This window comes from Euwallacea similis, chromosome 12, assembly GCF_039881205.1.
Source record: "Euwallacea similis isolate ESF13 chromosome 12, ESF131.1, whole genome shotgun sequence".
Classification (NCBI taxonomy): domain Eukaryota; kingdom Metazoa; phylum Arthropoda; class Insecta; order Coleoptera; family Curculionidae; genus Euwallacea; species Euwallacea similis.
In genome coordinates, this window is record NC_089620.1 from 612,107 (window position 1) to 638,373 (window position 26,267).

General features: G+C 36.3%; 2 protein-coding genes across 3 annotated transcripts in view; one reads left to right on the forward strand and one right to left on the reverse strand.

Annotated features, from left to right (window-relative positions):
• Nucleotides 1-8,521, forward strand: part of LOC136412590 (fatty acyl-CoA reductase wat-like) — a 38,145-nt gene extending 29,624 nt beyond the window's left edge. The window contains exons 2-10 of the mRNA XM_066395694.1: nt 3,573-3,832; nt 3,885-4,133; nt 5,410-5,555; nt 5,610-5,719; nt 6,777-6,969; nt 7,023-7,135; nt 7,191-7,371; nt 7,892-8,082; nt 8,137-8,521. Coding sequence (XP_066251791.1) covers nt 3,581-3,832; nt 3,885-4,133; nt 5,410-5,555; nt 5,610-5,719; nt 6,777-6,969; nt 7,023-7,135; nt 7,191-7,371; nt 7,892-8,082; nt 8,137-8,303 — 1,602 coding nt within the window. The 5' untranslated portion in view covers nt 3,573-3,580 and the 3' untranslated portion in view covers nt 8,304-8,521. The remainder of the gene's footprint in view (nt 1-3,572; nt 3,833-3,884; nt 4,134-5,409; nt 5,556-5,609; nt 5,720-6,776; nt 6,970-7,022; nt 7,136-7,190; nt 7,372-7,891; nt 8,083-8,136) is intronic.
• A 330-nt stretch (nt 8,522-8,851) lies between these two features.
• LOC136412606 (Krueppel-like factor 3) overlaps nt 8,852-26,267 on the reverse strand; it is a 36,589-nt gene continuing 19,173 nt past the window's right edge. Inside the window, exons 4-7 of one of the 2 annotated variants that reach the window (XM_066395716.1) lie at nt 22,230-22,358; nt 10,531-10,654; nt 10,245-10,468; nt 8,852-10,195 (exon numbers count right to left, since the gene is read on the reverse strand). In XM_066395716.1, coding sequence (XP_066251813.1) covers nt 10,023-10,195; nt 10,245-10,468; nt 10,531-10,654; nt 22,230-22,358 — 650 coding nt within the window. In that variant the 3' untranslated portion in view covers nt 8,852-10,022. Of the gene's footprint in view, nt 10,196-10,244; nt 10,469-10,530; nt 10,655-22,229; nt 22,363-26,267 lie in introns of both variants that reach the window. The other variant, XM_066395715.1, reaches the window with a different exon arrangement.

The window sequence follows — 26,267 nt, forward strand, 5'->3', positions numbered from 1 at the left end:
TAACGTCAGCTGTCAACGGAACACATATTCTATAAAATATATTATTTTGTACAGTATTAATTGCGATTTAAATAAAATTACTGGCGATAAAATGAAAATATTTCAGTGTCCGAATATTAAAGTTACTCACTGTATATTATGAAATTGTGACAACTGCAAATGTCAATAGATAAATATACTATTTTTTCAATATGGCTGACTCTTGATCATGGCACACTATACGTAATGTCTAGTTTCAGAAAGTGTCAATTTGTGACACTATATATAAACATATACAGGGTATTTCAAATTCGACCCTCACCATTGGGATCTCGGAAACTAGAGGAGATACGAAAAAGTTTAAATGGAGGCAAAGTTGCGCAATCTAGTGCTTGATCGAATACCGTTTTCAAAATTTTAATTTTCCGAGCACTTCCGAAGATATCCGAGAAAAACTAAAAATTGGAGAATCCATTTTTATTTTTTTTTAGCGTTATTTGACAAGAAAGGTTAAATCCGTAAGCACATTTTCATTGTCACTTTTTCTCAGCTATACAATGACATATTCAAATTTGCGATCCGACGTTTCGTCTTTCGACTACCATCATCAACTTTATTTTTTCTTATGGGCGCCATATTGGATTTTTCGCCAAAAAAATAGTGCGTTTCATTCTGAATTCATTGATATAGAACTTCTTATAATTTACTTTTTTAAAAGCCGAAATATTTAAATAAAAAGAAATATTACATAGTTGGCCTTGACTCCATCGAAAGACTTTCTTTTGTTCGCGTTATATGACAGAACTTCTCAAACGAATTTAGAGCGTGTGCAGATTTCCAATGAAAATGAGTTTCCGAAGTGAAGAAAAACGAGATATGTTAAGACTTTATTACAAATTTGGTAGGAACAGTACGAAAACAGCTCAAATGTATTTTGAGTTATATCCGGAAAGACAACAGCCGCATAGAACATTATTTAAAACTTTGGACGAACATTTAGCTGAGTTTGGTGCTTTTGAAAAACCTAAGATGAAGTATGGAAGCAGAATGAAAGAAGATACTAGAAATAACCTACTGGCAGAGACAAAACTAAATTATTATTAAATGATACAACAAGTGTTCAGATTGACGACCTTCCTCCTGCATACATAAACGAACACGTCTATTTAAATTAGTGACAGCCCTAATAATATTTCTCCTTCTGATTACTCTACATTGTGTAATGATGTTTTCTCTAAGTTCTTCTATTGTGTTATAACCTCGATTCTCATATATTCTATTTTTCAAAGTGCCCCACAAAAAAGTCGTCAATTTGAGCACTTGTTGTAACATTTAATAATAATTTAGTTTTGTCTCTGCCAGTAGGTTATTTCTAGTATCTTCTTTCATTCTGCTTCCATACTTCATCTTAGGTTTTTCAAAAGCACCAAACTCAGCTAAATGTTCGTCCAAAGTTTTAAATAATGTTCTATGCGGCTGTTGTCTTTCCGGATATAACTCAAAATACATTTGAGCTGTTTTCGTACTGTTCCTACCAAATTTGTAATAAAGTCTTAACATATCTCGTTTTTCTTCACTTCGGAAACTCATTTTCATTGGAAATCTGCACACGCTCTAAATTCGTTTGAGAAGTTCTGTCATATAACGCGAACAAAAGAAAGTCTTTCGATGGAGTCAAGGCCAACTATGTAATATTTCTTTTTATTTAAATATTTCGGCTTTTAAAAAAGTAAATTATAAGAAGTTCTATATCAATGAATTCAGAATGAAACGCACTATTTTTTTGGCGAAAAATCCAATATGGCGCCCATAAGAAAAAATAAAGTTGATGATGGTAGTCGAAAGACGAAACGTCGGATCGCAAATTTGAATATGTCATTGTATAGCTGAGAAAAAGTGACAATGAAAATGTGCTTACGGATTTAACCTTTCTTGTCAAATAACGCTAAAAAAAAATAAAAATGGATTCTCCAATTTTTAGTTTTTCTCGGATATCTTCGGAAGTGCTCGGAAAATTAAAATTTTGAAAACGGTATTCGATCAAGCACTAGATTGCGCAACTTTGCCCCCATTTAAACTTTTTCGTATCTCCTCTAGTTTCCGAGATCCCAATGGTGAGGGTCGAATTTGAAATACCCTGTATAGTGTCGAAAAATGTTTAGACGTAAACGGAAATCAGTTTGAACATTTGCTTTAATTTACGTGATTATGCAGTTCAAAAAAATGGTAAATATGTTTTTGTTAGTAACATATTCATGATCTAAAAATAAGATTATATGTTGAGCCCTTCCATAATGCATACTGTTAATTAAATTTTAACTATTAATATAATTATTTACAATTATAATTGTCACTAATTATTTTGTTTTAAATATGGTCGCCTCTAGTAACTATTCTAGCAGAAAACATCAATATGTGACACTATTATTTAAAATAATCATATTGAGTTTTGTGTTTCTGGAATAGGGAAAATTAAGGTAATCAGAATAGTTAAAAATATACAGAATGTCCCATTAAAAAAACATAACTTTGGTCCATATCTCGAAAAACTATGAATTATAATTAAAATACGAATACGCCACTGGATTCTACGTAAAAATTTCTATGTGACACCGTTTTTACATTTTCAATAACTAGACGCATAATCAAACTATAGGGGAAGTCTCAAAATACAATATTTCAAAAACACCCTGTAGTGTAAAAACTAAGACAGCTGAATCAATTCTGTCAACGTCATCATTAGTTTCACTAAAAAGTGATATAGGTTCGCGATAGCCGCATCTTTCTATCTTTGCTAATAACCGAGATATCCCACGATTACAACAAAAATGAGACACCCTGTACATATACAATTGATGCCAGCCAAGTTCTTCAAAAAGGGTGCATGACGTCATACATAAACAAAATAAAAACAATGATCCACAGTGGATTGCACAGTTGTCATGTTGACCTAAATTTAATAAGACAAAGGTCTTAACAGCAATTAAAGAAAGTAATTTCGGAGGGTTTCTTCGGAGTGTTGTTTTTGAAATATTCATCTCCCATACATTTTAGCTTACCGTTTGTTTTCGGGTTTTTTATTCTTTTTTCTTAGATTTTGAAAACGGTGACAAATTGGTCACCCAAATTTGAACTAACAAGGATGTTCGTCCGAGACCCTTAGCTAAGGAAGAATTTTATTTTTAGTTAGTTTTAATTGAAAACAGTGTACCCTTACTAGTCCGTGAGGTATTTTTTGCCAAAAAAACTTATCCATTTGGTCAATTTCGACCACTATGACGGGTCAGTGGTTAAACAGGTAAAAACCATCTATTTTCCATGGCAATTCATGACGGTGGATATTTCCTGAAATGTAACCCCGTTAAAAAACTTGTTATCAAAATACTTATTGCGGTGTTTGCCAATAATATTGGTTCTCATTTCTTTGAAACAAATTGAAAATATAATGCTTGTTTCAATCCGTGAGTAAACATTCTCGGAACGGTTCTTGAACCCTTCTAATGCGAGTTGGCGAATAGGAGTCGTATGCCATTCTGAAATCATTCTCAGACAAGTAGGAACCAACTTATGCTTATCTATATTGTTTTTTTGAGGCTACTCCATGGATATTTATGAGCAACAAGGCCAAGACATTACGGCCTCCGATATGGTCCAACCCGAAGAAGACAGCGACATCAAGAATTTCTTCAATGGTTCCAGCATCTTCATCACTGGAGCAACTGGATTTTTAGGGAAGCTTGCGGTTGAAAAGTTGCTCCGAACCTGCACTGGTGTCAAAAAAATTTTCATGCTCATCCGAGAGAAAAAGGGGAGAGACAGCAAGCAGAGGTTCGAGGAAATCTTCAATGAGCCTGCAAGTCGTTGAATAAATCTCAATAAACTCATATTGAAGATTTTTTTTTCAGACTTTCGATTACTTAAAACGGTATAACCCAAGTTTCAAGGAGAAAATACATCTCATCACGGGGGATATTAGTTTACCGGATTTGGGGCTTAGTGATACCGACAAATTGACCCTAGTCCAGGAGGTCGATTGCGTAATGCATTACGCAGCAACTGTCCGGTTTGATGAGAAACTGCGATTAGCCACATACATCAATGTTAGAGGAGTCAGGGATCTTATCTTGTTAGCTAAGCAAATGAAGAAATTAAGGGTAATAAATTGGCTCATATCGGGGAAAGCATGTGAACGTGGCAACGTTGCGATATTTTTCTTTTGTTAACACCAATGTCGACATTTCTTTTATACTGTGTGTCTTAAAAAATTTCTGATCAAGTAGACCATGGAACTATTTGACGGCGAATCCGTATGTCTTTGATACGTCCTGCGTAATCTCGAACATAAATAAACCAACCTGACCTTATTTAGAAATACCACTCGGTTTACCTGTATTATTAGTCGATTTTTATTAAAAATAGTCTTTTCTAAGACTCCACGGACTTGTGTGTTGCTTAATTAAAGTTTTCTGGGTGCAAAAAATAATGTTTACACTCGAGCAGAAAGCCTTCATGGTTGAATCTTATTTTCGGAATGGCGAGTTCACAAACGGAGAATGAGCCTATAAATTTCAATCTTGTCTTGATTTTCGTCAAAAATTTCCCCATATTGCAGTGCATAAATCGCAATTTCATAGCACTTTAAATTATGTTGTGAAATTATTTCATGAAACTGACAGTGTTAAAAAAAAACTAGGAACCAACTAAACGAACCCCAGAACTTGTTGAAAATGTGAGGCGACTAGTTTTTAATAAGTTCTAGGGTTCATTTAGTCGGTCCACCAGTTCCTGATTTTCTTTGAACACTGCCAGTTTCACAAAACAATTTCGCATTTTGCTACGAAATTGTAATTCCAGCGCTGCAATGTGGGGACATTTTTCACGAAACTCTTGGAGACAAGGTTGAATTTTGTAGATCCAATCTCCATTTATGACCTCGCCATTCCGAAAATAAGACTCAACCATAAAGGCTATTTGTTCGAGTGTAAACACCATTTCTTGCACTCAGAAAACTTTAACTAATCAAGACATAAGTCCGTGAAGTCTTAGAAAAGACTATTTTTAATAAAAACCAACTAATAACACAGATAAACAAAGTGTTCTTTTTAAATGAGGTTAAGTTGATTCATTTACGTTCGAGATTACGCAGGACGTATCAAAGACATACGGACTCGCTGTCAAATAATTCCATGGTCTACTTGATCAGAATTTTTTTAGGACACGCGGTATTATTAATATTTGTCAATAGGCTCGACGTTGCCACTTCAAACAAGTTTTAATGATTTTCAACAATTACTATTTATCCGTTTTGTGTCCATTTAGTCATAGTCCAATATTATGTTTGTGTTCAAAGCGAAATTCTTCAGAGACAAAGACGCGAAAAACATGTTTGTTGTTAATGTTATAAACATTTTTTTGCGTTTAAAATTGCAGGTTTTCTTGCACGTCTCTACCGCCTTCTCCAACTGTATCCGTAAGGACATCGGCGAAATCTTTTACGATCCTCCAATTACCGCAGAGAAGTTATTAAATCTTGTGGAATGCTTGGATGATTCCCAACTAGAAGCCATAACCAAAACGTATGAAGAACGCATGTAAAACTGCAATTTCTTTAATTTAAGAAAAATTCATAGTATCCTCAAAGACTTCCCCAATACCTATGCATTCACCAAGTGCGTGGCCGAAGACGTTCTGAAGAAAGAGGGGAAAAACTTGCCAATAGCTCTCTATAGACCTTCAATAGGTATGTACTGATGGAAAGAAACAGCGCTTTACAATGCAATATACAGTTACCAAACTAACCATACATAAGGCAAAAATTCATAAATTGGTTGCAAACAAATATTTCTGCGTTTTTTTTGTTTTAAATAAGATAATATATTTATTGCAAATAAGTATAGAATATGTGCTACAAAGAAAAGGTACAAAAATAGTGTCAATCCAATAATAATAAATAACAAATAACAATAAACTAAAAATGTAGGTACAAAATTAATCAGCAAATGTGTACATCATATAATCATTTATTTGAACAAATTTGAAAAAAATTGATAATTAGGAATTAATAGTTGCTGGCACCTCCCTGCGCCTCAATTACGGCCTTCAAGCAACGCGGCATGGACTCCACAAACTTTCTAGTCACATCTGAAGAAATGTTTTCCCATATGTTAAAGACTTTTCGAAATTATTCTAAATTATTGCAGTTTCTGCAATTTTGCACTTCATTTTTTAAAATTTGCCACACATTCTCAATTGGGTAGAGATCTGGTGATTTAGGTGGAGAATTTAATAATTTTGATACATTATGTACTAACCAAAGCTTTACAATGCCAGCAGTATGTTTGGAATCGTTTTGCTGGAAACAAAAAAACTCTGGGCATGTTCAATTTTTCTGCGGATGGTCGCAAATTGGTTTTTAAAATATCGTGGTAAACGTTTTTGTCCATTGATTCATTAATTTAATGTGGGTTCCCGGTACCATTCGCTCACATAGCACCCCATAACATTAACGGTCCACCTCTGTGTTTCACTGTTTTCACAATATTTTTATCCTGCAATTATGTTTTTGGTTTTCTTCGTACGATTTGTCTTCCATCTGATCCAAATAAGTTTATTTTCGTTTCATTTGTAAAAATGACAGTATGCTATACTTATTTGCAATAAACATAGGCTTTTAAAAAACAAAAATAAATGTGTAGGAGTATTTGTTTGTTACAAAGTTATGAATTTTCGCTTTATATACGGTCAATTTTGTGAGTAACTGTAAATGGGATGGTTCTTTCAAAAAATTTTCTTTTTAGTTATAGGCACAGTAAAAGAGCCCGTTGCGGGCTGGATCAACAACATTTATGGGGCCACCGGGGTATTCATAGGAGTGGCTGTAGGCCTCCTCAGAAGCCTTCTCGGGAACAAGAATAACAAAGCCGAAATGGTGCCTGCAGATTACGTAGTCAATAGCTCCCTTGCAAGTATGTGGGACGTGGCAACTATAAAGTAATTTCAATTTTGAAAAAAATAATAAAAATCTTATAACAAACATTTTACAGGAGTTTAAATAAAAACAAAGAATTCGAAGATCCAGAGTGCAGAGAGGATAAACTGGAGAAGAACATTCCTATTTACAACTACGTGAGCACTCCTCAAAACCCACTAACTTGGGGTACATACTTCTTCCCACAAAATCAATTAGCAAATGTTTTAATTATTTTTTACAGAGAGATTCAGCATACTGATCGAAAAGCACGCTAAACAAATCCCGTCTGAAAAAGTAATGTGGCATTTCATGTTCAAAATGAGATCAAACTATTATGAGCACATAATAGCTATCTTTTTGTTGCACACCATTCCTGCTTACCTCGTTGACTTTGTTCTACTATGCCTGGGGAAGAAACCTATGTAATATAAGAATAATTCTAAGTTGATACAGCACATAATAACATAATGCATAGTATAGAAAGTTAATATACATATAAAATCACGGCACAAGTAGTAAAATAGTGAAGGCGAATTAATATGCATACCTTCTAATATGTAATTATCACTAAAACATTTAAACTAAAATGGGATTTTTTCCTTTTTAAAATGAATGTCATATTTATTTTTTAAAAGTTAAAATGGCTCAATGTTGAAAAATCTTAAACAGACATCCAAAGGTCAATTCTCCTAGACTTTCCAATTGACCTATAGCCTTGATTTCGTCTGTATACATAATTAATGACATAAAATCGTATTCGTCTATTGCCGTGATTTTGTCTAAATACATATTTGGTGACCTAGAAAGTCCATATCTTTTTTTACTTTGTTTGCAGTCCTTATTAGTTAGTTCATGCATTATGCGCTGTATAAAACCAGTTTTACTTAAGATATTGCATAAAAAACTAGTAGTACTTGGTATTTTGATAAACTTCAATTTTAGGTTGGTCAAAGGTTACCAGAAAATTAATAAATTTGCCGACGTTCTAGCTTATTTTACGACAAGGGAATGGAAGTTTAAAAATGATAACATCCAATCTCTATGGAAGCGAATGAAGCCGCACGATAAGGAGCTCTTTGATTTCAATATCGAGAAACTCAATTGGGACTTGTACTTTTATACGTACACTAGAGGTAATATTAGTCACCAGTAATATTGAATTATCGTTAATTATGATTACCTTTCAGGTGCAAGAGTTTACATTCTAAAAGACCCTCTGGACACAATTCCTAAAGGAAAGATCAAGTATTACAAAATGATGATTTTGCACTACACTTTACTGGCCATTTTTAGTGCCCTTTTACTTCGATTTATTTTTATTTTATTGGGGTATATGTTCCGAATTCTATTTTAAATATATTTATATAAATATTATTTATACAATAGTTAATATTTGTTGAGAAATGTAGATTAATAGTAAAAAATGTGCGTTGATGCACAATGCAGGTTACTGCTGTTTGTAAATAGTAGACGAAAACCCAAATTTGCGGGAACTCAAACAATGCAAAAAACCCTTCCACAAAATTTATTTAAACAACTAGAAATTAACATTAATAAATATATTATAAATTTGCTCTTAACTTCTATAATGTAGTAACGTAAAATATATAATTATTATATTATTGTTTTCTATATAAAAATGACTTGAATAAGGAAAAACATTTTCAAAACAAATTTTCGTTAATGAATTAATATTTGATATCAGCTTTATTTGTCTTATATAATTTTGTCGGAGTTTCATGCAACTTAGACTAGAGCGTGCAATTTTTGAGCCAAACGAGATCTGAATAAAGTTAGGGTAGATGAAATAATTAAACTAACGACGTATATGTACCGAGATCTCTTTTGATGCAATTTACTGTAAGAAAAGCATATAATAATTGCAAAAAGTTGGTTTAAAAGGTATTTAAATTAATTCTATGTAGGTAAAAATGTATAAAATATACTGGCCCGGCTACTGGCAATTGTTTAAAAAATATATTATGTACAAAAATATCCTTAAATTAATACTTATATCTCTAGAAATTTCATGGAAATTATATAAGTTTTAATACAAAATCTGCAAAGTGCTCCACACACGCAAAAAATAGAAATATATCTGAACTGTTTATGTATCAAACGCATTTAGTTTTAGAATTATCACAAAGTTGGTTAATTTCGTAGGTAGATATTTACATAAAAGAACACAGTAACGGAAGACATTAAAAATCTCCATTTTGGTCCAAATTTACTAGAGTACCCTATTTACCTAAAGCACCCCTAATCTTCCTTAAAAATACCGCTTCTTTACAAAATAGTTTTCACATCGCTACTGGCACCGTGTTCCGACATCTTAAATAATTATACACAAATCATACAAATAACAGTAAATTAGCTAAGAATAGGAATGTTTCTAAAACGTTTCTTCTTTATATAAATTTCTAAAAATTTAGGTAACAGAAAAGAAACATCAGGGTCTCACTAGAATTCTCCGTATCGTAAAATCTCTTCAACCATGTCATAGCAGTGAAATATCCTGATTTATATCTCTTAAGAACGGATAGTGAAAAAATGCTGGCAAGACACACACGAGCTACCGCAGAAGTGTCTTTTTCTTCATTCAAAAGCATGATCTTCGAGTTAATAAGAAAAATCTAGTCACGATCTGTAGGTCTAACGATCGAGACTCTGCAGATAAATCACTCATTGACGTGTGTTTAAAGGAAAAGAACCAACTTCTGTTGCGCGCTCGATCTCTGATGTGATTTCCGATAACTTCGGATATCGTGTCAGAAAATGTGTGGTTTGAACATCTTGGGTATTAAGATAAACTATATATTAATTTTGCGGCAAGTATAGAACGGAACTTCAGAAAAGTTTGTGTTCCAAGCCAAAGGCAGATCGATTACATATATGTGTAATTTATGGCATAAATCATTTATTTAGTCAATGTTTTTATAAAAAAACACGTCACTCTAAGATTAAGAAACTGAGCAATTTCTTTCAAAAAGCCTAAAAGAATTCCAGTGAAACCACCAAAAACTCAATTTACACAAAACTTCGCTATACAAATTATTATAATTTCAACTACACCTCAATGCCGCTTCATATGAAGCGACAAATGATCGGACCTACTAAATGACCGTTGACACAAATTACAGCTGAAAGGTTTCTGGCCGGTGTGTTTTCTATAGTGCCTCGTCAGCTCGTCGGATCTGGCAAACTTCCACGTGCAACCCTCCCAGGAACATTGATAGGGCTTCTCACCTGCAAATGACCTATCATTTCAACCCTTTAAGTATACCAACAAACCTACCTGTATGTGTCCTTTTGTGCGCTTTCAAATGCGAGCTTTTGGTGTAGACTTTATGACACCCAGCAACATCGCACCTATGAATCTTTCTCCGACGTATCGTCACTTCTGGAAGGGGTTTGGACTCCTCGTAAATGTTGTTGTTGTTGATTATCGACGTGTTATTGTTGCTCGAGCTCGATTTACTAGGGGATGATCCAGGCAGAGCTGGGGTTATGGTTAATGAGCTACAGATGGGAGCGGAATCATAGATAGCGTTTTGACGATGAATTGTATGGGAAAGACTTACATGGAGGCGTCTTTTATCCTTTGTAACGCCAATAAAGCTGCCGTGGAAGTAAGAGATCTGTTGGGGTCTGCAGCAAGGGCAAGGCTAATATCAGGAGGCGTTGTTGGGAATGTTTTTGGAATGTCTAGAACAAAGAGAGTAAATGTATTAAGATGTGATTTCCTGCGATATTCAACATGGAAGACATTTATTCACACACAACTAGTTCGAAGTTACGTTGATGCAGAGAATAGTCATGGCAATTATGAAGAGCGTAAAATGTTATTCACCATAATATCAAGAAAAGTCCCTTCAGCATATTTAAATAACAAATTTATTATTTTTTAAAAGATACAGTCATTAACCAGTCTAATTGCTTTTTTTCAAAAAAAATTACGGTGTATTTCTGACCAAATGTGTTTGAAAGGCTGAAGATTCCTTGTACTAATTGAACAATTAGAAACCTGTCTTTAAGGAGAAATTTAAATAAAACCAAATCAAAATAAATACATGAAATCAACGTTAATGCATTTAATGATAAATAATAGGAAATTTGAAATCAACCTTTCTTCAAGGCCGTTTTTAAGCGCAAAGAGCCGCACTGAAAGCACCGACTATTTGTATGTTGGTCATTTATTATGGGGCTTTTATGTAGGTATTCTAAACAGTTCGAGCTAACGAGTTGGGTTAAATTAGGAAAAAGTTTTGTTTTCACCTGGTATCTATGTAACGGAAGGCTATAAAATAACATGATTTTTACTTAATTCGAAGAAATAGAACTTTTCCTGCCTCATCATCTACTTAGTATGACTCATAAGAGCCCTATGTACTTCATAGTAGACGAGATATACCGTGTCGTAGCAAATAAATTATAAATAAACACTTAAATTCAATTCAAAATTAATATAAAACCATTTTTTATTCACGTTTTTTAGTATTAATTTTTTTACTAAAATAAAGCATACGATAGTGACGTAAAATTTTTGTCTCACTCAATTGGTGAGTGATAGAAAGAAACCAGAACAATGACGTAACTGCCAAGTACGATTATACAGACTATACTACTTAATAGTTTATGGACCACCAGCACTGGACTCGGCTTTATCTCCCCAATAATGCTCTTGATTTGCATTTAAAACGGTAATACTATTGAAGGTCTCTTGTATAGTACCATAACGTACTACATATAACTGTTTACCGATTTTCAGAAAGTACCAAGGTCTCATTGCGTATAAAAGCAACAAACCGTTCACCCCTTTATAGTTTATACTTTGCACATTCATAACAACGATATAAAATTATGGCTAATTAAAATCCTATTAAGCTTCAAGGCGTAAGCCCTAGCTCAATCAAGGTCATGTGGGTGTAATCGCAGTGATAGGTACCTAGGAAAACACGCGATGGTGCGGCAATAGTACCACTGGTCCACTTGCCACAGCTCATCTTCAAACGCGGCCTTGAGAGGCCCCCTCCCCCTATGGTACCACTACCGCGCTCACTTGCGGATATTGTCCGTGCCTCTGATTAGATAAGTCGCTCTCTACGAGGTTCGGTCAGGTAGTACCGCTTCAATACTAATTATTATTGTTATATGAAGCAGGTAATCAGCTTCTATTTTAATTTCCTGGCAGCATTCATCTCCACTATAACGGTGCAGGTACACAAGTGAGGATTTAATTACGGCGGGCTAATTAGTACCTATACGAGCTACTTTAATAAAATATAATGTGGCTATAATAAAGCAGCCGCGTTAACTGAGAGAGCCATCGGGGGGTCAGCTTTGCTGTTAATCATGGTTCATGGTACTACAACCACGTTGATAATCTAACCTCATTATACCGCGCTTTGTGCCTCTTTCTGGGTAAAAAACTGCTTACATGTAACGCCGCCATTTTTAATGGTACTCGAGGGAATAGAGTGTGTGCTCCGTACGGGGCCTTCTAAGGCTTTTAATTGTTGGCAACCATTTTAATGGGCTTGAAAGAAACAGACTCAAAGGCACCGCGGTGTTCCTAATAAAATCGCTGGGTTACCACCCTGTAGCATGGCGCAAACACGTACATACATATATTCAAAGTAAAAACATACATCTCACGGAGATTCGACGTTATACCTTAACAAACGCAAAAAAGCTTAACCATTTTTTAATACTGAACTAATAATAACGAATAATTGCCGGACCCATTACGGGCAGCGAGATGGTACGGCGTGGCCGGGGTACCACTCGCGGTGCGCGAGATGGTTTAATATCGTGGGAAAATCGCCGGTAGATCTTGCCGCGAGGTAGAACTAGCGCCACTGGTGTTACGCTGGGTTTATGACGAGATGTTTGGTCAGATTTACCATCGACACAAGGACTTTTGTTACCAATTTCTTAACGAGTCAGCATATAAGAACGTTAATTTAAATATATAATAATTAATTAAAAAATCGTAAGGTTGATAGGATACTCCCTGCGAGGTCACTCAAAAAAGGTCTGCAAAAAAGTAAAAAAATAAAATCCCGCTGTTTTCTGGAATGTGACCGAGTTGAATTCATTTTTTCCTTCTGTTTAATTAAGTTTAATTAAGTAGTTATTAAGTTTCTGTCTTCTTTGTGCCTGGAATCAACCTTAAGTTTGTAAAAGGTTATTCAGTAAAACTGATTTTATTTGTTTAACATTTTTGTAGACCTTTTTTCCGAAAAATATTCTATCGCGTTCAAAAACTGTTTGTTGCGGTCACGTCTATGGCCCTTTCAAACTATGAAAAGCACATGCAGATCATATCATTCGTAAAACGAGTATAATTTCAAATTTGGATTCTGATTTTCAATGTCACTAACTTTTTTCCTGGTGTGTAATATACAGTATGTCCACAGATAGAAGGCCCAAGATGACAAATGGCCAAGAAATGCAATTTTTCGACAAAAACTCATTCTTGATAAAAATCTCTGCTTCTCGAAAAAATACAATTTACGAAGATAACTTTGAACTTTTTTGTATAGGGTACCCAAAAACTACGAACACATGAAATACTATCAAGAGTAAACTACCTTTATTTCTCATTTTGGAGCAAAATGGTAAATAAAAAACAGATTTCAAATCCTATTCAAAGTTTACATACAAAATTTCACTATTCCAAAATAGTTTATAAATAATTCAAAATAGAAGTGAGTAGATATTACTTATTCACACACACCTCCCCCGTATTCGACGCATTTCTCAAATTTAATATTGCGACATTTGTTGTCATGCTTGTTGTGAATACGTGAAATGAGGTGAAAAAGGTAAAGTTGGAAATTGTTTGAATTAAAAAAAAAACTTGGGAGTATTAAAAAATACTCAGTTAAAATGTTGTATGTAAACTTTGGATAGGATTTGAAATCTGTTTTTTATTTACCATTTTGCTCCAAAATGAGAAATAAAGGTAGTTTACTCCTAATAGTATTTCATGTGTTCGTAATTTTTGGACACCCTGTATAAAAAAGTTCAAAGTTATCTTCATATATCGTATTTTTTCAAGAACCAGAGACTTTTATGAAGAATGACTTTTTGTTGAAAAACGAAATTTTTTGTCCATTTATCCTCTTGGGCCCTCTGTCTGCGGACATACTGTATATCAAATATTGTCGACATTGTCTACACAAATTGTAATTATTTGAGCTTCTCCTTAATATGTCACTAATCACTAAAAAACAGTTGAATATTAATACCTTCCCTTGAATTGTCGGGACCTGGGTCAAAGTGAAGTATCTTCACTATATTGGAGATTTTGATGAAAATTCCATGAAAACTTCCCTAAATTAGTGTTGCGAGTTAAAGTTAACATTGACCGTATTTTTGGATACCATAAGTTCTTGATTCCAGCTACGTTCAAATCTGAATAAAAACCGTACGTGGCGTCTCGTGTCTTCGGGCTTAATCGCATGTTTCCTGCATTATCTCCGGAGCGGGCAAAATTAATATGTTTCCGTGAGGTATTAAAACCGTTTTAATTGGTGTAATGTTTTCAGTTTTCATTAGAAATTGAACTTTGCTCTAGTTCTAAATCCGATAAGAACCCTAGAAACTGCGAATTTAACCATCAAACTCTAACCTGATTTAGGCTCCATTTTCGTGAAATACTCGGGCGCAAAAGGCGAACTCAAAACGAATTCGATATTCCATGACAACGTGGTAAATCGTTCCTGTCGAAAACTGAAATTTATTAAGGCCAATGGGTCTATTTGTCCCCGTCTTGTACACCATTATCTTAGTACATTCGTCTTCCTCATTATCTTGTAGATAATCTTAAGAAACATAAATTAATATTATTTTGTAGATCAATTGTTTTTCCTTTGAGGGCGCGGCAAAGTAACCGCAGCTTCGCTACGATTTAGAAATGGTTTTCAAAAGCGTTCTAGTTAACAAGAAGTTCCTATTTTCTCCAGAAGGCCACATCACTGTTAAAGTTAAAGAGGCGTGAAACGTACTAATCAAATTAACCGTTTTATGAAAGCAACAATCTCTCGCCATTGGCCATGATAAGTTAACAAAACTAATAAATAAAGCATAATCGGAATTACTCATAGGCACACACGCATGCACGTACCGTGTTGCTAAAATATGATATCAAACACCTTCTCAACCTTCGAGCTTCGAAATTCCCACACTTTCCGTTTCCAATCTGTAACAGTTCTTCAATCATGCCTTCTTGACTCGATGAATAGGCTCATTTATATTTAGTTCGACCTAGACATTAAATTAGATCGATCAGAAATTGGCCATAAATCTCCGGCTCGACCGTTACCGGTACTGATTATTGCGGAATCCATTTTGTTAAGTAGTCGTTTAATAAGGTTTAAGAAAATTGCCGTTCAGTTTGTTTAGATTTATTTTATTCTCCTGCGAGCTTATTAGCTCAGGTACGACCCTAGGTAGGTACTGTTCGTTGGGGCTTAATTCCTAATGGTAAACAGTCGTCACGAAGGCTCGCCCTGTAAAAGGTTACCCGTCGTGGTACCACAGTCTAGTGGTTTTTCTAGGGTACCGTCGGGTCACGACTTGAACTATCGCACGCCCCGTCGCGCATCTTCACTATCCGGTTCTCGCGCTCGTACCGGGTCGCACATTCAAAAGGGACACGCCCAATTTACACTATCAACACGAAACTTTCATTCCAAATCTGCACATTTTTCTATCAAGCACCCTACTTAATTAAGCAGTATAGAGTATCAGCAACAAAGTAGATAATGGTTCAAAGTTCCAAGATCCGAAGATGATACTGAAGACTAAACGGTAAAGCGCCGTTAGCCCGTGCGGCGGGTACCATAAAGTACCAACCAGCAAACCTACATCCCATAAAAGCTGATACGTTTATTGTAAGGAGATGGTGACGTGCATGCATATTGTTCCGAACGGTACTTAGTGTTTTATCTTAAATTTATTCGAATTTCATTAGAAGGTAACGCTGCAGAACCTATAAAATATTAAAGTCGCACGACATCAGGACCAAAATTAAAATTTCCGAATTTACCTGTTAACGCGAACAATGATCATGTGCACTAAAGTTAATTTTAGGTTTTCGACGTCGTTGACAAAGCTCTTTGGTGCTGTTATAGGTCAATAGTAAATTGCCTTGCACTGCTGCGTTCGTCAGCTTTTGATTATCAAAATATTCGCATTTTTACGAGGCTATTGAATTTCAAACATGCCTGACTTAAACAAAGCCTTCTTAACCATGCGAATGATTAAATTTAGGGCTCCTTGTGCCCCTAAAAAGATTTGAGTGCTTCCTGAGGTTTTTGCGCCGTCAACGCTTTAAGCCATTCTTGTTTAGTCAAAGAAGAGAAAAAACAAAGCACAGCTATAAATTGCAATACACGGTAGTATGTCACATTGAAGAACGAATCTTCCTCTTTTTCCGGCAATTCGCTCAATCTTTTTTATGTCTGATTCTATTGCTGTATAGAAGAATGAAACTAATGGGTTGATTGCCTCTAGATTGATGTGAGGTAATTTTCCGATCTCTTTCACTGTGTTTTTTTTATTGTTGCGGAGAAATTAACAAACAGTGAGAAACGCCTCTGGTAATTTCTCTTACACTAACTAAATACACTGCCACCTCAAGTCATTTACCTTTGGATCTGAAGTCTGTAATTTGCCCGTGCAGCGGCTATAAATTTATTAAATTGCATGTTTAAATTGATATTTCCTCTTTGCGTCCTCCTCCCTGTTTTATTTCTATTTATCCAATTTAATCCTTAGTACGCATCAGAGGTGCCTCCTTTGTACCAAACGCAGCGATTTTTTCTCGAAAAATTTGTTTGTTGAACTCATTAAAGCCAAGATTGGCATTGAAGGCAAATCGAATGGGTAATTGTATAAATGTGGCCACAATTAGATAGTAATAGGTTCTGCTGCTACGCAACATGAAAGTCCTGCTTGCAAACACTAATTAAGTACCAAGCGGCTTAAATAGGATGCGCGTTGTGTTAGAACTTTTCAGTCAAAATTGCGCAGTCGTTACCGTCGAAACGAAAGCTCACTTCGGGTTACAATAAATTGATTTTGAAAGGCGAGATAAATTGAAATAATAATATGCAATTTTAAGGCGCACAATGCCGTCGAGGAATAGAGCACAGTCGATGATTTCATGACCGAGATTATCGGGATTATCCGTATCTTAGAGAAAATTATTTTGTAATGCAATAGTCCGTCATCACAATATACTGCATGAGATTGATGATTAACTATGGTGCATGTAATTTAGATGCTTTGTTCGGTAAAGTTTTTGATTAAAAACTGCAATCTTCGCAAGTGGGAAAAGGTTCTGCGTGAGTATCTTTCAAATTACATTAAAGAAATTTGGCAAAAGCGAGACCGATGAAAAGGTCAAACTTGTTCATAATTCCATAAAGTTGGTATTTCTTGGCCGTAAAACCTCTGCAACTCTTCAGGAAAAGCAACCAAAACGTCACACTTAGCCAACATCTGCTAACACTGGTACACTCATTGAACACCTTGCATATCCTTATTACTCTCACAAGGTTGTCAAATTAATCGGCCATATTAGTTTGACAAAAGAACACGAGATTGCCATTTGGCGACCATCTGGAAGTAGTATTTTTCACGAACTGCATTTGAAAGAAGTGGCTCCAGGATCGTTATTTTCATTAAATTTACACATATGAAATGACTTTCTGTTGGTCGAAAGTAACGGATATGTTGAGCGGTTATTAAGCCATTTGCTACTTGAGGTGCTTTTAATGGCCGCCTTCTAGTAGAAATTGGGGCTTAGGCAACCACCAACACAATAATGTATTGGTGATTTAGGCAACCGCCAATGCAATAATTGCTTGAAAGCTCTTGCAGGTGCCCATGAAAATATGGGTCCTGAAGCGTCCGAAATTGTTGAAATTTGTTTAACTTCAGAAAATTCCTTTCTATGCAAAATGTTTTCCATCATTCTCTTGAAAGTTTTCTCGACTCGCGAACTATCACGGAAACCCAGTTAACTAACGAAATAAATAAAAAGACGCGCTTATGGTTATTGTCTCTTTATCTCGTAAACGTGCTACCTCCCACACCTTGTCGCAAAGATTTAAGATTCCCCGATCCATGTTAAATGATGATCTTCTTCGTATGTTGGGAATCTTCTCTTGTCTACGATCGTGCCCACTTTATCTTCTCGAGGAATTAAAGGAAACTGTTAACGTTCACGCCGAGGGGATCAAACGGAAGGACAACAAAGGCTGAATCTAAATGTTCTGTTTTGCAGAAAAAAGAAATACCACACTTAACATTATAACATAAACAATTTCAAGGTGTTGGGCATACTACAAAGTGACGCCTCTGAAATTATTTAACAATAGGTAATGGGCGAGCAAATTAAATTGGGTACTGACCCGTGAACACGTGTATATAAATTCCGCACTAGTTTGTCCATAGATGCAAGGCCTTTATAGTTAAATGTGTTTTCTATACGAAAGCGTAGAAGAACCACCACTTTTTTTTTAACCAGCAACTGCTGAAGACGCTTCTTCTAGAGAAGAGCTCCTGAGAGAGTTAGCCGACCAACGTCCAGCCCCGAGATGGCGTCCGCCTGGTAGCGGTGGACTTCATGAACTTGACATTGCCCAGAATGCCGGTTTGGGGACCTGGGGAAAGCAACGGTCAAATTAGGACGTCTCAAAGACGTAGAACTCCGGGGCCTCTTTGATGTTGAGGAGACAGATAACGGGTCCGCCCTCATCATTCGAAAACGGGGTTCCTCTCTGGTCCACTGGAACATGACGGCTAATTCGATTGAAAGGCAAGGGAAGAACTGCAGATGTGCAAATATCCAAGGCTACCTCTTTTCCCCCGACCTCCGAGGGTGCAGACTGTCTCTAAAGAGGACTGGAAAGATGCTTCGGAGGAGATTGCAGGTGCTGTGAGGCAAAGGACGGCGGGAGCTCTAATAAGAACAATCAACCTCTATGCCTCTAGAGGCGTCCTATCACTAACGACTGTCCGCGCCACCTTATAGCACTGCAAGGCCGCCTAGCCTCGGACCTCTTGTGCAGGTATAGCAAGGGGGAAATCCCAGTTAAACTCAGAAAAAAATATCGGTGGCCTTTCTACGCCTTCGTACTTTCTATACAATTTATTAAAGTGTATTGCCCAACGGGCAGTAAAGGCTAAATGGTTCTCTAGGGAGATCCTATACAGATTGGCCTAATACATACGCAACAAAAGCTATCGGTTTGACCTATCGGCTTAGATTTGTCTCAATTATTTTACAAGTATGGCACAAGTAAAAATAATTTGAATGCAGGTACAAAAACATAGTTAAGGAGACCTTGGTTCGGTTGCGTTCAATGCGGTAAAAGGTAGAGCGCTTACCACACACATTCAGCTTTTCAGTGTCAATTTTGAACAAACGCAGTCCCTTCGATTTTGCAGTGGCGTACCCAGGGCCTCTGAGCTGTAACGGAGTGCAGCGGCGTGAAAAATCGCTTTAACGCTAAAAATTTCTCAACTTTTTACAAATTCTGCACATGCACATAAGAATGATGAAGTAAAGATCTATAGAAAAATTCGCTTTTTGATCGCGGAAGGAAGAACACCGTTATACGTAACCCCCATTTTGGTGGTTAGTGAGAAGGTGGTGAAAACGGTTTTCTGAATTCGCGACTTCAATGAAGGGTTAAGCAGTCGGGCCTGGAAAGTGAAGTGTCTGAGGCGTGCAGGGGTGGTCCTTAAGGATCATGATGCCAGAGCTTTTAATGGAACACCCTGTGTATTAATATTTTTTTTGAAAGAACTCGTAACGCTGATTTCAAAATATTAGGATTTGTGATGCTATCTCTAACCGGTTTCTAGGAAATACATATTATAGATTCCATGGGAATAATTGATTCAGAAATTCTTGTCAGATAGGTATTTTTTGTGAATCATTAGTTTTATGGAACAGATATTCTAGATTTCTCAAAAAACAATTAGAGATAACATCACAAAAAGTTTTTTCCTATTCTATTGTCACCAATCTGTGACATACGTTCATGACATCATTGTCCCATCTCATCCACTATATGAACGTTAGTGAGAACAGCAAACCCATGACGCAACTGTGTAATTTCAATACTCAGACTTTACGCCCCTGCAGTTTTATTGCACCAGTTCCAATATTAAAATAATTGTAAATAATTTATCATATCATTGTTAACCGCGGCTCGCTTTATTGCATTTAAGTGCAGCTTTTCCACCCACAACAATTAATCTCCCGTTAAGACGTTGAAATGCAGTAGGAACACTCGGCAATATGTGGATATGAATAAAGGGCAAAATGTAGAAAAATATTTGACTGGCATATATGCATCAATCTTCTTAACCCTGCTGTCGGTAATTAGTCGCGGTTAATGGGCTCATAAAACTAATTATGTTTAACACTCAAAGGCCAAAAAATCATTAATATAAGTTGCAGTTACTTCAAACATCCATGATAGGTTTGTCGACATTGTCTACGCATGTAGAATTCTACTATAAACATATGCCCGCTCTCGTCGTTAACATTTGCCCATCACTAAAAAAACAGTTGAACCGTCATAACTAGAAACGATTGTCGTGCCCGCGTAGCGGGTAATTGTTGAGGAGTTTTTACTGCTAATTTCATCAAAAACTGCTCCAAATCTGTGTCTAGGGATAACGTTTATTATATTTTGGGTATGTGATCACTTTTTTATTGTACTAGAGCGTAAATTTTACTTCAAAAATAAATGCACAACTTTTAGCTTCTAGACATCTCTTCGGACTTAACTCGTATGTTTTAGCCTTTTTGCTTCATTGATGCTTCGTCTACGCAACCCAACATACATTCAAATTAGTAATTACGGGCGTATTATAGCTAAATTTGATCTGCTGACCAAAGTGAACTTCCTCTCGTCGTCCCCCACAAAGCAACAAATAACTAAATTACCTCGTACTTTTTGATGTAGACCGATGGTACTACCTATTTGTTTAGCAATTAATTAGCTGTACAACTACCGGCTGTTTTGCACTTCCGTGTTTTTCAAGCTTGCGATAAGGCTCTGATGTATGAAGATGTTGCAACTTTCTTTTGCGCATGCTGATTTTCTAATAAGGCCACAGTAAGTAGTGGATATCAGTATGTGGTTGATAAATTGGATTTAACGTCACATCCAAAACAAGCGAACGAAATTTATTTGGTCGATATATCAAAAAAACCTACGTAAATGCCCATCTAGTGGGTGGACGTATCGTATTATGAATGTGCGTAGTGCAGTGCCGTGTAAGATCTGGGCAAGTTTGCGTGAAATTTGCATTCAATGCATTTCCCCTTTGTTTGAAACAAACTGTAACTAATCCGGGTAATTTTGTCATTAGCTTATAGCGTTTATTCTCGGCCGGTGCAGCATGTAATTGTCGAGTTTCATGCGAGCAATAATTAAAACGGCGCTATTTTATAGAAAGCGGGCGATTTAAATAGTGTACAAGACCTGCCCACTCGTCATCGCACCTTTCCCAATCGTGTAGGATTCCTGCTATTCATCCGCGATATTAAGACATACAAAAACATCATAAAGCACAAAACATCACAAAACAATAAGCCCCGACACACCCACTATTAGGTGTATTCTCCTCGGACGACTTAAAATTAAAACGACACTCCCTTTGATTGTAAATGTCCGTTTTTCCTTGAAAGGAGTTGCTTATCTTCCTCTTCATCACACTGCATTTATGGCGAGATGTTTGGCATAAACTAAGTCCAAATATTACATCCAAATTTAGAGGGGTTGAAAAACCTTGTCATTTGCAACATTTTCTCAAGCAGATCTGGGAAATTCAGGTTATTCTCTGCAACCGTATTTAACGATGGAAATCCGCGGCACTCGTAACTCATTAAACCGTTCTTGCGTTCAGTCTTTAACTACCAATTAAAACAAAAACAAGAAAAAACGAGCTTATTTTCAAACGGTGGCCGCCAAATAAGGTTTTATTTCTATTTAAAGCGGATTTAATTAATTTTTAGATTAAAATCGTAGAAATATTGCATGCAGATATATCTGTCTCCTCTATGCTTCAACGTACACGAGATATACGAGATAGCACCGCTGTTACATTCAAATGTACCTATTATTGTCCTTATGCGTAAACATATATTTATTACGTATACTGCGAGTTGTGCAGGGAAATTTCGCATTCGGAACATTTTCTCTGCCAGTTTTTACACTACAATAACCTTAAAATTAACACTCACCAGGTGGTTTGTTGTGCACTTTCCCTGAAGGAGCCGGATTCCTCAGCTTTTGTTGGGGGTGCAATTTGGGTACGATGGGCGAGTTCTTTACGCTCAAATCAACCGGCTCCATCTGGACCGGGGGGCCTTCTGCCTGTAACAAACTTCTTTTAAACAAATATAACAATCCTTAACATCAACAGGCATTAGATACAAGAATCATATCTGATTTACGGGCAATTGGGGGGTGGGGAGGGGGGGGTCAAAGTCGAACAAAGGAAAAAAGCCGAATTAGATGGGTCCATTAGAGAAATTACCGGTGGCAAGGAGAAAAACTGTTGATTCGAGCTACTTGATTCCCCACTTATAAATCGACTAACAGTAACATCAACAATAGAAAAAGCCTCTAGAAGCGGATGTAATATCTTGCGTAATGGCTTTATAAATATGACAAAAACGAATAATGACGGGTATTGGGGGCCCAGTAGTTTTTGTCTACGTAAGAACATAAATACTGTGAGAGAAATAACGACAAGTATAGTAATTGTCGACATTGTCGACATCGTATGTTTATACTGTGGCGCCATCTTTCGTTTTATTACGTTAAAAAAATAAACGATAAATTTAATAGAGCGAGCGAATATTTGTAGGGTTTTTGAATAAATTTCTTGCTGCATAAATCCGAGATTTCTCTTTGAAATCCTCAATAAAAGTTTTCGGTCATGTCTCAGGGTTTGGTCGTGTATATTCGCGCCTGCAGCATGCTTAGTTGTTTAACGAGATGAACGTTGGCAACCCAACATACACGGACTTTAAATGGAGCACAGGACCGTATTACCCCTATCAGATTCTTATCCACTAACACGTTCCAATATATCTCCTTCTGAGCACTTGCTATAAATCACGTCTAACGATCTAATACCTGCTGTGGTTCATAATCTAACGCGATATGACATATCTTTAATCTAAACACGGTCGGATCATTAACAAACATGCACTTTCGAGCGACCTCTACATCTTCGTTCTGCGCGACCATCGGGAGTTTACTCTTATTGGTGCATCTCATCTAAACTCATTGCAACATTGACAGTAATTTAGCAGCGACGTTAACGGATTAATTTTACACCGAGAGAGCTGAAGATAAGCATCTATTTAGCGAAGAAGAGATTTGAAGAAGCTCTTCCTCTAATAATTATCCCGAACAGTTAAGTCGATAATTCCATGTGCCCGCGTGCATGGCAGATGGCAAACGTGCGGAAGAAGGCGCTACATGGGATTGCGCTCTTCTCTACTTCTTCTTTGTTGTAATATACGGTCGTCATCTCCTATAAATAGTGATTTCTTAGTTTATTTTCCATAGAGCTAGGGGGTCTTATTTCAAGTTTATTTGCATCTAATAGAAGAAGATTTCGACGATCACACTATAGACGCCATTTCGAAATCAATTCTAACGTATTTTTCCTGTTAACAAAAGCATGATCTATACCTATATATTCCAAGCGACAATCAATAAGCCACTGTTATTCGAACCACCCATTATGCGTAGCACAAAGAGGCGTATTGATCCTGACATCGATTGTGATATCTATTTCGGTGATTTATAATTCGCGACTTATTTATGCATCCATTGTACAAACACTGGCCTGATTAGCTGCGATTTTTTGATGCGGCCAAACCTTGGCCTCACACGTTCTACCGTACATGTTTTCTAAGTACTCTCTTACACGCGGCCACGCCCCTTCAGCTCCATTAAGTCAGAATCAATTTCATGCTGAGAATCGGTATCTTAAATAGACTGTGGTGATCTAATTAACGTCAATCTGCACTTAAGTTTATTGATTTTAAATGGAAAGGAGGAATAGGCTTATGCAAGTCGTCTTTGCAAAAAAATAATCCAAGTCTCTTCTCATTCACGGATCATTCGCCACTGATCTTAATTTGATCATTATGTTGGTGGGAAACTTGAAAACATATACATGTATAGGGCGGTCCAAATTCGACGGGATTTAGGGTTGTAGTGGGAATCTGGAGAAGATATAAAAAAAAACCTAATATGTGTTTCCTGGCCTCGAATTTCAAGAGAAAAATTAATGGTGCAGACCGCATCGCCCTACTGCTTTTAGTTCTTCGCGACAGGGGGCGTTTCAAAACTTGGCATTTGTAGGAAACCTTGATAGCTTAGCAACCCGATGTTGACTCGAGAAATGGTTCCAATTGTTCCAATCCAATGATTTACGGTCTATATTAATTGAGAACTTTTGAAGTATACTATAAGTTAACTTTTAGTAACTTTCTCTGTTTCAACTGTCGAACCTTCATTATTCGACTCTCTAGTACCCGCGTTCCTCGAAAACAGGTTGTACCATTAAAACCCGGTGACGGTGGCGTTTTTCAGTAGTAATTTATTTATTTGCGCACATTAGGAGTTACACAACGCTTTATTTTATCCATTAAACAATCCTACACATTAGCAGTCTACCTTCTAACAAAGCCACTTAATTGCCATTATCCTACTTCTAATTAACACAAAGCTCTTTGTCAATCATCGTTAGATCGCCGATTTATTTTTAATTACAATCGTTGCCTTTTATACAAGTGGAGACAAGGACTTCTCGCAAAAATGAGCCAGCTTCTTTGTCGCGCCTTGTATCACTATCAGTATCACGTTACACATATGGCGACTTATGGAGATTTCACTCATTAATACCTAATAAATAAGCATTATCTGCGAGCCTAACCCACCTGGTATCACAGTCAACACAAGGCATGTGTGAGGTACAGCCCAGACTTGCCTTTAAAAGCATACCAGAGAAATTGCTGATTTTACTGTTGAAACTCTCATTTGCCACCACTGTACCAATGTGGTTAAATCAGTAACTACCCTGCATCATATAGCCATCTTTGTTTATCATATGAGGTTAGAGGAAGGCAAAAGTTATGAATTAATCCTGCCATCCTCAAAGATAGAGTAAGCTCTGAATACAGCCGACAGGTACGTCATATCTTTTGCATTTATTTAAAACCGTGAATTCAAAAAGGATGGTTATATGTTATGGAGCTGAATGTTAGCTTTCAGTCATAGGTAGATCACGACACTGACAGCAAAATAAACATTAAACAGACAAAATCAGAAATTTGCCTCAAATGTTTAGATTCATGTTTGTACAGAAGGCTTACGTTTCTGAAGATACGATTTTTAGAAAATTACCGCTTCTGCTAAGACTTATTAACAGTTCTGTTATAGCAGATTCAATTCTAGATGGAATTCGAAAAGGGAAGGGAAAAAAGAAGGGAAATTTCATAGAAAAAAATGTCTTTACAAACATCTATCGCATTCGAATATGTGCGGATGTTAAATATACGAGTTCTACTTATTCGGCGCTTACAGGCCTCTCTCGGCATTCGGCAAAACAGGTTGATCCCCTCACTAAATGATTCAAAATATATTTTCTTCTACATCATACAAAGTTTTCGATTAACAGAGGTCATCGGCCACATCTCCGAAACTATAGGAGAATGAGTTTTGGTAAAATAATTTAGGTTAAAAAACTGGATCCCTATTCTATAGTAACCGGCGAAGATCCCACCGTGGCTATAAAGTATAGTGATGTGCATGAAACGAGCGAGGAATTAATTCTCTCCTGTTTTCTATAGTCATCTACAAAGGTAGCGCCGATGACCCCCGTTAACGGAACACCCTGTACATTTTTCACATGTGGATAATGTGTTAGATAACTTATGAAGAAGTGGAGGTGAAGATTAACCGCGTCAGCCTCCGACTCATCAAAATGACCAATATCCACTTAATCTCTGCACGTTTTTCGATTATAACTCAAACATAAAATTACCTAATTGCCCGTTCTAATTAATAAAAAAAACCTTTACCTGCTCTAACGACCGTTTAATTAAAATTACGCTTTTAGGCGATTGTTCTGCGCACATTCGTGGGGCGGTACCTAATTTTTAACTTTTAACAGGATGTTTCTGATTAATACGTGTAATTTTGCCTGGGAACTGATATTTAATATGTATTTTATACTGCGGAATAACTTTAAATTG